The sequence below is a fragment of the Meleagris gallopavo genome, chromosome 8 (assembly GCF_905368555.1).
Source record: "Meleagris gallopavo chromosome 8, MGAL_WU_HG_1.1, whole genome shotgun sequence".
NCBI lineage: Eukaryota > Metazoa > Chordata > Aves > Galliformes > Phasianidae > Meleagris > Meleagris gallopavo.
This window is the reverse complement of record NC_139411.1, coordinates 16,995,673-17,007,496: the sequence shown is the minus strand read 5'-3', so window position 1 is coordinate 17,007,496 and position 11,824 is coordinate 16,995,673. Positions and strand designations below refer to the sequence as shown.

The window sequence follows — 11,824 nt, the reverse complement described above, 5'->3', positions numbered from 1 at the left end:
GCACAGGGTTATTCACAGTGTCATGGCTGGAGGTTAGCCCAGCTCTAAGCAAATCCCATGGAAAGGGGGCTCTAAGCAAATCCCATGGAAAGGGGGCTCTAAGCAAATCCCATGGAAAGGGGGCTCTAAGCAAATCCCATGGAAAGGGGGCTCTAAGCAAATCCCATGGAAAGGGAGCACAAGCTTAGACTTGAGATCTCTGAAAAATCTTAAAGGCAAATTCACCTTTTTCAAAGCTACTGAAATTCTTGACTGTTCATGCAGGTGCACCTTCTTAACTATGTGAACCTTCTGTAGGGTAAATAAGAACTAAGGCTTCTCTGAGCAGAGAACGTACTGTGGCATTAACAATTTCAGTTGCCAAAAAGGGTATTTTCTAGACAATTTTTTGTTTTTTTGTTTTGTTTTGTTTTTTAGAAAAGTGAAATTCTCTGAGGTGGAGGAGAAAAAAAATTGCCATTGCAAGCTTGCATCTGGAAATCAGATGGATTGGAAGCCAGTTATTTCTTGAGAATGGCAATTAAATTTCTTCTAACAGCTAGATAATTGTCCTGTCTTGTAACTGAGCAAATTCTTCTTGCGGCTTTTCTAAGTGAAACCTCAGATTTGCCATCCTATCTCAGTGAAAGTAATGAAGAAGGTGGTTCAGTGAGTCAGAGGATGAGTTTAGGGATGTACTTTTCTGTTTGATCATCCTATTTTAACTGACAATTATTAAAAATAAAATAAGAGGGCATCAGCCCAACAATCTCCACAGCTCTCTTTCTCAGCAGTACTGACAGATGAGCTCACTTTTCTTCCTCAGTTTGTTGGACCTGTTCTCACGTACTTTTGCTAGGCTCATGAAGTTTGTGGGGTCTCATCTCTTGGAAAATAATATACTTAAAAGGATAAATGATTCTGCCTGACTTCTCCAAGGCCAGCATGTCAAGGTAGCCTAAAGAGCTCATGCTGTAAGCAATAAAACTTGCAAGATGATACCTGAAACTTTCCTCAGTTTTCCTGCTTCTGCTACTGTTTTTTTGTTGTGTCAAGTACTTAAGGATCTATGAACCACTGAGAACAGCTGAATCGCATCAAGTTTAAAGGATCTCCTCTTAAACTCTGTATGGTTTATTTTTACTGTTATTTCTTTTAATTTAAAAAGAAGTCCCTGTGGTTTGTCATGAAGCATGTAGGTTTGGGGAAGGGATTTATCATCTTAGCACAGTAACCCATGTATGTTGTGGAAGGGAAATAACTATGGCCATAATTTCTGCAAGTGAGCGTAGAAATGGGTGAAGGCTAGAGCTTCCTCCTGCGCTAAGCAACTAGGGATCAGTGTTCAATATAAACAATGAAAAAACAAAGGTCAGATTTTTGGAACTGCTCATGGTCAAATGCTCATGTGAATTAAGGATTAGGGCTTTTATTTATGATTTTCTTTTAAATGACAAAACTCCTTTCTTCCCCTCCCTGGTGGAGGAACACACTTGTGCAGCCCAGGCCCCCAGCTAAAGCAACAGTAAGGAGTTCATACTGTTGTTTTTAAGGAAAGATATGGTATGAAGACTTATACATGTTGGAAGCTCTCTCCTGAATGTGCATCCCCCCAAGAACTACATTATCAACCAATGGAAGGGTTTTTAGGCTGTTTTAGGCTTTATTACTGCAAGTGGTACTTCTTGCTCAGCCATTCAGGCTACTAATGGTAGAAAACGCACTCATACTGTTACGAGGCATAAAACATGAACAGTGAAACGACTGGGATCATAGCAGTTAGATATTTTTAAATTTGGGGAGAGAAAAATCTTTACTCTTAGCTATAAATTTACCACTAACTGAAGACTACATTCCACTATTAGAGGGTTGCATCATCAACTTCAATTAAGGCAGGCTGATTCAGTAATTGTTCTATCTTCTGTTGCATTTAAGCTGTTCTTGTGCATTCCATGACATCCCACTGCTTAAGAGAAAGTGTGGATTGCAAAAGCAAGATGTCTTCTCGTCTAGCTCAAAGCTTGTATCATCCATTTGAGTAGGTAAGAGAAATCCTTGTCAGGAAAGGAGGTCCAAAAATCATATCTCATGTCAGGAAAAGCCCTTTCTAGTGGAAGTCTCGAGTCCACAGGGCTTCATTTCAGGGCAAGTTCTCTTCAGTTTTTCTACAGCTGACCAGGGCAAGGGACTTGGATGTGTACTAAGCCACAGTGGAAATTATGTCAAGTTCCTTCAACAGAAGGTAGCGGAGTACCAGAACAAGCTCTACAGGACAGCAGTCACAGGCCCAGGCTGATGGACTTGGAGAAGCATTTGGACACCACTTTTGGAGATAGTATTTGAAGTTCAGGTGGGCTCTTGCACAGCTACAAGTTGCAGGTCCCTTCCACCCTCAGCTGCATTCTTATTCTGCACACAAAAGACATTTCATTGATCTTGTGTATTTGTTAAGCTTTTCCTTTCATCTCACTAATATACACTTTTAGACAATCCTCTGGAAAAAAGCAGCTATATCCTGTTATCACCAGGAGCAACAGGTTTATTGCCTGCAGATATCTGCTTGCACTAATGAGTCAGCCTAATAACTCACTGAGATGCTGTTTAAGTTGTGCAGAGAGTAGTATCATATCTGAGTAAATTGCTGCATTTTCTATCCTGCATTATCTAGCTGTTGCACTCCAATCACAGGAGAACTGGATCATTAATTAAAAGCAAAGTTAACTGCAAACTCTCACATAAAGATACAATATACCACATGCAAACACTTAATGCAAAGGCACAACCCTAATGAAGTTCCTTCTCTTTTGTTAAAAAGACAAAGTAGAACACATTACTGTCATTTTAGCTGGAGTTCTGTCTCAGTTTGGGAGGAAGGTTCCCAGCAACTCATTGAGATTCAACACCACAAATGGTTTCACTGAGATGCACGCTCCTGAGTTATCTAGCCAGAAACCAGACAATTCTCAGCAGACTCATCTTGAAAAAGGAAGCCAGAAGATTACTGCAAGACAGTTGATGCCACTCCTCTCAGGATTGCACACCCATCTTCAAAGTTGGGAAGCTCTACCACATTCAAGAAAGACAGCCATGCAGAAATTCAGCTGCAATAAACACCAGAAACACACTCAGCGATTTCATGTTGTGAGTAAAGCAAGTCTGAAGCATTGTTTGAAAGTCACCTACTTTAACAGTACATGTTATTGACAAGTCTTTTTTTTTTTTAAGCAGAACATGCAGTGCTAAATGGCCAACTGCAACAGGGTCATTTATCTCCCACTTCTGATCCCTCAAGATAATTAAGCTAATGGCATCAACCAGAGAATAAGTCCCAAGCACAGAAATAGTATCCTTCATCTGTGGTAAGTAAGGATTTTTTTTTTTTGCTTTAAGTTGGAGACAGACAGGTATCCACTTCACCACAAGAAGCTTTAGCTTACTAGCTGTTCCATTTTAATGCAGATATTCTTAGGCATCCCAGGTCCCACACATAACACAGCCTTTCCCACCTGCAGTAGAAACTGCCTTTACAAAAAGGCTGTCACAAGCTGATAGTTCTTCTATAAGAAGATCCTATCATGACTGATTTCCCACCTGGCAGAGGCAAACTGTATTACCAGTATTCTGGGGGAATACCTTGAAAGGATAAGAACAGTTAGACCTAGAAGTTTCCCTATGCAGTTTCGCTTCAGCAAGATAGAAAAAAATCTCTTTCAAACAGGAGACATAGTTTTTCCACTGTTAAAAAGTTATAAATAAGTCTAAGTTTCAAGTTGCCTGCCCACCAATTCAATTCAGCACATTTTCTGAGAGGCATGCTCTTAAATATTACACCTTATCCAAACAAGATGCATCTATTTTTATATAAACATAGATGCGAGACCTCTCACAAAGGGATTTAATAAGCATTTCCCATTTAATTTTAAGAGAAGAAAACTTTTTTCCAAGAGTAGCTTGCAAAAGTCCTAGAGAGCAGAGTAGTGGCTTCCCTCCTTCCTGACAGCTTCAGTCTACTTAGGCTGTTGATATCATATACATGCTCTGCATGCCATAGCTGGTTTACTCCCACACAAAGGTGAATGTCATCTCCAGCCACTTACCCAAACCTCCAGGGTGCAGTAAATTACAACACAACAAGCAGCTTCTTCAGTCACAACAACAGTTGTTTCTGAGAGGATTTACTTAAGTAATTACTTAAGTAATAAGCTTCCTCCTCCTCCTCCTCTTTCCAGCCCAGGAGCACTACTGCAAAACTACCATCACCACATAGATGTCCAGCACCCAGGGAAGAGACCCCTTCACCAGGAGCTGGTCTATCCCCCCCACCCAAGGGGGGGCTCTCTCACCACCCCCCCTCCCCAGGGGGAGCCCCCACCCAAGGGGGGGCTCTCTCACCACCCCCCCTCCCCAGGGGGAGCCCCCACCCAAGGGGGGCTCTCTCACCACCCCCCTCCCCAGGGGGAGCCCCCACCCAAGGGGGGCTCTCTCACCACCCCCCCTCCCCCCCCAGGGGGGGTGGCTCTCACCACCCCCCCCAGGGGAGCCCCCACCCAAGGGGGGGCTCTCACCCCCAGCTACTCCTCTCTAGCCAAAATACTTCCGAGACTGACCAGCCCACCCTCCCACCCAAAAAAAATAATCTCTCTGAGATAGTGCAAATCCCAGTCAACAGCCCCATATCAGCAGCCAAAAGCACAGCCCCCAGTTCACAGGGGCCATACTTTTGGCTGCCAAACATCAATAACCTCAAAAGACAAGCAAACCAGGCTGCCACACTGAGCACTCACACCCACACCTACCTATTGCCTCTGCTCCTCCACCAGATCACACACCTTCAGGCCTGTAAGAAAAGCACACCACCCAGGGCCAGCACAAAGGTAAGAAAACACAAAGATACAACTCACCTTGCTCCATAGAAGCACTGGCAAAACCACCCATGTACTCCAGCCAGCCCTCACCCTGCAATAAGATCAAACAGACACACATCATCCTGACACAACTGGAACAGACCCCAAAGAAGGGGACTCCACAAGCAGCCTACTCCACCCCTCTCAGAAATGAATCTGCTGTTCAAGTCCATGAACATTGCCCACATGCCACCCATCCCCATCAACTGGGCTCCTGCACATCATCTATTCACAAACAGTGATATTCCCATCCACCCTTCTCTCACCAAACTGGACAATCAAGACAACAAAGCTACCATTTGATCCAGCACAATCTCCACTCAGTAAACCCACCTTGACCGCTCCTTAGAAGTTTCTTCCCTTCCCATCACAGAGATGATGTCTGAACACATTGCTACAACACCTTTCCAGGACCAGAGACAAGGCCAGCCATCCTTCTCACCCTTTCTGAAGCCTGCAGTGACATCAGCTATCCTCCAGTCCTAAAGGAAAGAGCAGAAGAAATGTGATAAAGAGCTATCTCAGCACACACAGGCATATCCCTTTACAGCTCAGGCATTTGCTGGCATCCATTTTACAAAAACTACCTTTGACCAGCTCCTCCACAATCAAGAGGAAGTCATCTTTACTCCAGAATCCAGGGTTCCCAAGGGGCAGTCTCAGCAGCAACAACTGAAGGCAGAAATACATCCCCCATTACCACAGTCTCACCTTGTAAAGCAGAGGCCCACATTCTCTAGCCTACTTTTTCCCCATTGACTAACATCTGTTAGCCTTAACCTCCCTCCAGAAGGCGACACTGAGAGGACCTTAGCCTTCCTCAGCCCACTCTTCCCTCTCTCCTTCAAGTTCATCCATGAGTTCCTCATTTGCTCCTGCAGGCAATAAACACATCGGCATTAGGATTAATAAGAACACGACTGGGTGAAGCACAGAATTAAAAACCCCTCTTGCTGTTGGTGACCATCTAAGGAGCATTTCCCTCCAGCAGTGTTCTCCACACTTCTTCACCCTTTCCAGGGCATGATACATCTCTTCTGTATCACAGTTAACAGTAATCAACATTTTTTCTTTTGTCCCTTATCTTGGATGCAGTCTAACAATTGGTATAGATTGTCACATTGCAATAGTTTCTTTACCAAATAAAGATTCATTCCAACTGGGGCAGGTGGCAAATCTTAGATTGACATATAATTGGACCACTGGAACTGAATAATTCAAGTCACATCCCATAACGTTAGTAAAGTTACAAACAGACATTTCCATGATTGCTCATATCTACAATAATATTACCTACAAGTATAAAACTATAAGAGGTTCTAATACACACACATCATTTTCCAGTATAGATAAGCACTATTTCAGGGTCTCATTGAGATACCTCTAAAAATGAAATGTATTTTGCTCAGGATCAAGACAAGTGTATGAAGTCTTGATGGTATTACTCTCACAAATAAATCCTTGCTGTTCCTATACAGCACATGAACCAGAAAAAACAAAAAACCAACAGTTTGCCATTTGTTTCCATTGTATTGGGCCCGCTCTCTGTGTTCTAATGAATAGGGCAAAACTCTATTGTGATTCAGTCCCTGCACAATGATTGGTACACGGCATGTACTAAAGTATTGCCATTGCTTATTGCTAGGACAAAAGCTGCAAAGTCATTAATAAAATTGTAAGTAAAATTAACCAAATGCCATCAAGATGGAGATTCTCTTTCAAATTTGTTAGCATTGTCCCAACTCACCTTTCAAATTTCAGTGGTTAAAGCACTTCCTTTGCTTTCTAGAAGGAAGAGCTAGGAAGACATTATTAGAGTTACGACATCTACAATTAACTGGTGGTCTTTTACATTAGTTCTCTCTCACTGAGATAACACATTAAATAAGAACCTTGTGGCTGATTGGTTCCCAACGCTGATAGGGAAGACTATCAGGAGGGGCATTGCAATGCACATAGATTACTCGTTCATCTGATGCCCTGCTTTTATTCTTTGACCTGAATCTCCCCAGAGTTTCAGAAGTCAGCCAGCACTGTTCTGGCCCCATTCATTTCCTGAACATACTTCATCACTCTGCCATGGAAACCATGGTTGAAAGGGTTAAGCCTCTGTTAGAATTAGAATTCAGTCCCATACATCCAGTATGCCCAATATGGGCACAGGACTGTGACCAGTGAACCAGTGGTCAGCATAAGCATTACAGATATTACTCTGAAGAAGATGCCCGTCTGAAACAGTGACATTAATGATACCATAGGGATCCCAGAGACAGGAGCAGGGTGAAAAGGGAACACGTGAGGCACAGCAACACGATCAGCATTCGTTAGCATCTGGAAAACAAGAGAGAGAACTTCCCAGTTCCAGAGGAACTAGAATTAGAGAAAATATAACTGGAAAATATAAACAACAGCAACTTTCCTGGTCCCAAATGAACCAAAGTTGAAAGATGGGTTAAAGCCAAATGGTTAATTTCATACATTTCCCCCTGATCATCTTGAGCCTTCCAGCTGTATTTATTAAGAGGCTTTTTGAGGGCTAAAGGGACAGAACCAACATGCAGCAAATCAATCAACGTCAGCCATCCCAGGAAGTAATCTCCCAATAAGTAGCTCTTTGAGTAAGGGACCACAGGGCACAGTAGTTGCCAGCACTGAAAAATATTCCAGGTCCCCAAAAACCCTCTGATTCCTTTTCAATCAACAGGATCTCTGTTCTCCCCCCGGTTAGTGGCACTTCCCACACACATTCTCTCACTTATTTCCTATGGGCATGCCCCAAAATTTTTCTTTAATTTGGCCAGCTCAGTGGCAGAATAGGGGACCTCCTCAATACTTCACTCTCATCTCCTCCCACCTTCACACTCTCCAGATTGCACGCCCAGTTTCTATCAGAGGGAGAAAAGGGTCACCAGGTTTTCTGATTTGTCTTTTTGGGCTCTCACATCCTCCAGGTTTTCTCCTGGAGGAAAGTCACTATCTGGAGAACTAGCATTAATCTCCCTCTCATTTACCAATGAGGAATATTGGAAATTTCCACTGCAAAGAGACACAACCCACCTCTCACAAAGCCTACCATGAGAACTAATGCCCACAGCTGTGAAGCTACTTTCAGCTGTGTGCAGAAGGTCCATCAACTTCCTCATCCTGGTCTGTAACCAACACCCCCAGCGATGTTACCCACATTTACCTGCCTCTTGAGTCTCATATGCAAGCGCACCACTAATTCTTCATTCATCCATAGGCAGAATGCAATACATTCCTGTTCTCTCACTGGAAGAGCAACTCCACCACCTTGCCAGACTGTTTTCCTAAAAAGAACAGAGCCACCCACAACAGCATTCCAATTGCATAAGCTACCCCACCAGGTCTCCACAACAGGAAAGAAATCATGCTCCCCTAGTTACACATGAAGGAGGAGAAGAAAGTGTGTGGTCCCATCCTTCTTGCTCCCACCACTGGAAGCAGTTAGGGGCTGAAGCATCCCCAAAACCCTCCTCGGGGGCTGAGGTCACCCCGGGGTCATGCTCGGTCTCAGGCAGTTGGGCAGCAACCCTATGCCGGTCCTTCTAAAAAGACACGAGGGAGCCCAGCAGCGGCGCCGTGCCGATCCCAGAAACACGAAGGTAGCCGAGCAGCAGCCCTACATAAGCCCCCGAGAAGAGAGATCTTATCAAGTGACTCCTAAACACTCACCGCTTCTACGGGCTCACCGGCTTGGGCTGACGAGAGGCTCTGCTGCAGTCCTTGCTCAGCCTGCAACAGAAGAAGACTCCTGTTTCAGCAGCCCTTTGCGTTGCTTCTTACTCATAACAGCACCGAGGCTGCAGGAATACGGCGTCGTCCCACTCGCTCTTACCGATGAGGGTTGGAGGAACTGAAGCACCCGCTTTAAAAAAAAAAAAAATCCACACACACAACACCACGAAACAAACAAAACATGGGGAAGGGAGTGCTGAGAGCACCCCGGGGCTGCGCTAGGACTCAGAGATCCGAGCGGCAGCCCCCCCCCGAAAACGGGGTGGGAGCCGGGCAACGACGCTACATCGGCTGCATTTGCAGCCAGGGAACCCGCCGGCAGCCCTATGCCGGCCCCGGGAAGAGCGGAGACCGACAGCCCGGCAGCCTCCTACGCCAGCCCAAGAGATCCTAACTGCTCTCGGACGCCTCCACGGTTCCCTTACTCCCAGAACCGCTCACCGGTTTGGGCTGAACCTCACCGCGAGTAGACCCGCAGCAGCCTGAAACGAAACGACACAACAAGAACATTAAAGAGAATCCCCAGGCTCTATTTTAAAAAGCAGACCCTCGTACCGCTTCTCACCCCCAGCAGCGCTAGGACCGGTCAAAGCGCTGGAGCCCGCTCCGTCTCCCACGAAGAACCGCAGGAACTCGCCCGTGGCTCCCAGCAGCCTCCGGCGGAGCTTAAGAGGCTTTGGGAGGCTTTGGGGCGGGTCCCGCCCGGGGCTCCCGACGAGGCGCAGCTGTGCGCGGCCCCGCGGCACCTGGAAGTCGCTGCCTCGTCAGCGCAGCCGGCCTCGTTAGGGCCGCTCCGGGGCTCTGACAGTTAGGCATGTGGACTCTAGATCTGAACTAGGGACTTACATGACACTTTAAATTACAGTTTGTTATGCGCTTCTCCTTCTCATCTCACTGTAGGATTCATTAATAAGTTAAATAACTTATTATAATATGTTAGAGTAAAGCAAGCAGATTAAAGGTCATTTTTCTTCTCTCTGAAAACAGAGATGGAGATTTTACCAAGGGCTATTCACAGCAGTAATAGGGAGATACTAGTTATCTGTGTGCTTTTTGCTTTTCCTGTAAGCAAGGGAGATGAAGGTGGAGCTTCACAGCAGAGTGTCTTTCCGCCTTTTATCAGTAGATTTGTTTCTCTCTAATTATCTGACTTTCACAGTCTCTTGAGAACTAGACTACAGCCTGTCCTTTCCCAGGGGTTCACCTGGCCAAAGCTGAAGGTCAGTCCATGAGCATACCATGACGAAGTCTTTCTGCAGATGATGAAAACATTACTGGATAGTTCTACTCTTATTCATTCCCATTTTAATCTAGAGCAATTCTTCTGAGGTCAAGAGAAGTTCTGCAGTGTGGCGGAGCAAAGAGTATTTTCTCCATACAGGGATTTTCTTGACACATTACCTGGTGCCAGGATTTGTCACCTCTTGACTTGAGATCCCACTCAGTTCCTCTAGGCAGACTGAGGAATGAGACTGTTACCTTTGCAGACTTGGTGATGCTTTGCACTCCTCCCATGAGTGGGGAAATTGCTGATGCTTTCATTCCTCCCATGAGTGGGGAAATCACTGTGTAGTTCCCCATGTAGTGGGGAAATCGCATGTGAAGTATTTCATGGTAATGGCTATGTGGTACACTTCTGTGCATTTTCAGGAGCTGAGCTGCTGACATTCACTGAGGGATCATAAAAAGTGTTGTGCATTTAGCCACAGCGGAGACTGAACGAGCTGCACGGAAGTGAATGAAGAAGTATATTGAGGGGCTGTCTTTTAGGAAAAGGATTGCAAGCTTTGAGTCGGAGACTTTGACCCTCTTTGTGGCTTCCCAGTCATTTGCAAGGTGGAACCGTGGTGAAGCGCTGCTGCAGGACTAGATGTGATTGCTGTACTACTGCTTGTCACATCTAGGAAGGTGTGCTTCTGAAATCCTGTCGGTTAAGGGTGAGATAGCATCCCCATTGCGCCTCACTGAATGCATCTTCCTGACTCAGCTCAGTTGCTCCTGCTTGCAGGACTGCAGGCTCTGCCCAGCCTGGGAGCCTCTGCACAGCGCATCTTAGTGCAGAGTGGGCAAACCATTTGTACTTGGGGCAAAATGCAGCATCTTGCCATTCACTCCTTGGGGGTAGGAAGCTCTTGGGAGGAACATGCAGAGCAGCAGAGCTTGGCTTTGTGATAACTTGTTAGCAAGTATTTGCCCTTTGATGACACTTCTTCATTTTCTCATGTCACCCTTTTGCAGATCTCCAAGCCTCTCCACGACAATCTGCACTCCCTAATAGAAGCTGCTGCACATCTTGGCATGGATGACAACAAAGTTCTCACTTGCCTGGAGCAAGTGCTTCTGCCATGACATATCTTCATTCTAGGAGGGTCATACACTGCGACCTGCAGTGCAGTTACATTTACATTGGCTCTGGTCAGTCACCCAGAGGTATTTGCATTTTCTACTGTTTCTGTCTTATTTCCGATTATTCCCTAACTTCTTTTCCTGTCTCTTCTTGGCCCACTGCTGCCTTTAAACACAATTCAATTCCACCCACGTAGACCTTGCCCAAAATGAGCTCTCAGCAAATCAGCAGGAAAGTACACTGAGAGGGATGTTAAGGAGCACAGCGCTGTAGTCACGGATGGTTTGTGACATGTTAAATGATGCACATTTTTTATTAAAAAAAAAAAAAGTCTGTTTTCTTAATCAAATGCTAATACAATGAAAAAGGTCACTTTATTTATCATAAGCCAAGGTAAGTTTCCAAGACAGAGGTGCCTAATTATTTTCTGGATATGCTCAGCTCTGTCCTGTGAAATACACTGTATAAAAAGCTTATATTGACTATCTTAACTTCTGAAAGGTTAATTTAGACAAATGCCATGGCCAGGTAAATGCATATTATTCATCCTTGAACCAAGAAGCATTGGTGCCGATTGCTGTTGATGAAATACAGATGAACTGTTCAGCAATTCCCTCACTGTTGTGATTACTGAATTCTTTCTGCTCGTCCTAAAGAGGGGATAAATGCTGGGAACTTAAATTCTCCCTCTCTCCTTTTTCTTTTGAAAGACGGTGGCAACAGTTGGTTGCTGTGGAAGCGCTGTGGAAGGTCTGTCTGCCCCATCCAGGGACAGAAGAGAACTGCTTTGAGCCTCATGTGTGCAAAGCTATGCCTGCTGACTCAGCCAAATGGTAAG

The 11,824-nt window shown here is 45.1% G+C and overlaps 1 protein-coding gene across 14 annotated transcripts; it reads right to left on the bottom strand.

Moving 5' to 3' along the window:
* Nucleotides 1-1,620: 1,620 nt before the first annotated feature.
* LOC104911956 (uncharacterized) lies at nt 1,621-9,460 on the bottom strand. Of its 14 annotated transcripts, none has more exons than XR_794305.4 (13): nt 9,205-9,451; nt 9,081-9,121; nt 8,577-8,636; nt 8,071-8,191; nt 7,137-7,214; nt 6,631-6,681; nt 5,648-5,758; nt 5,471-5,555; nt 5,217-5,365; nt 4,776-4,935; nt 4,077-4,229; nt 2,814-3,080; nt 1,621-2,388 (listed from the first exon to the last, which is right to left on the bottom strand). XR_794305.4 is itself a non-coding variant. In XM_085229532.1 (13 exons), exons 4-8 carry the CDS (start codon nt 8,116-8,118, stop codon nt 5,349-5,351), a joined length of 339 nt encoding a protein of 112 aa, XP_085085658.1. In that variant the 5' UTR covers nt 8,119-8,191; nt 8,577-8,636; nt 9,081-9,121; nt 9,205-9,460; the 3' UTR covers nt 1,621-2,388; nt 2,814-3,080; nt 4,077-4,229; nt 4,776-4,816; nt 4,881-4,935; nt 5,217-5,348. The 14 variants fall into 14 exon arrangements, 12 of the variants coding, with proteins under 12 accessions (XP_085085658.1, XP_085085659.1, XP_085085660.1 ...); XR_014884737.1 differs by having other exon boundaries at nt 5,693-5,758; XM_085229532.1 differs by lacking the exon at nt 6,631-6,681 and having other exon boundaries at nt 4,776-4,816; nt 4,881-4,935; nt 9,205-9,460.
* Nucleotides 9,461-11,824: the final 2,364 nt, after the last annotated feature.

Coding starts and splice junctions, on each gene's coding strand:
- LOC104911956 (XM_085229524.1), bottom strand. CDS start 8,118: ATGAATGAAGAATTAGTGGTGCGCTTGCATATGAGACTCAAGAGGCAG. Junction 7,215..8,070: donor ATATGAGACTCAAGAGGCAG/GTAAATGTGGGT, acceptor CTTGTTTTCCAG/ATGCTAACGAATGCTGATCG. Junction 5,759..7,136: donor CTGTCTCTGGGATCCCTATG/GTATCATTAATG, acceptor TATTGCCTGCAG/GAGCAAATGAGGAACTCATG.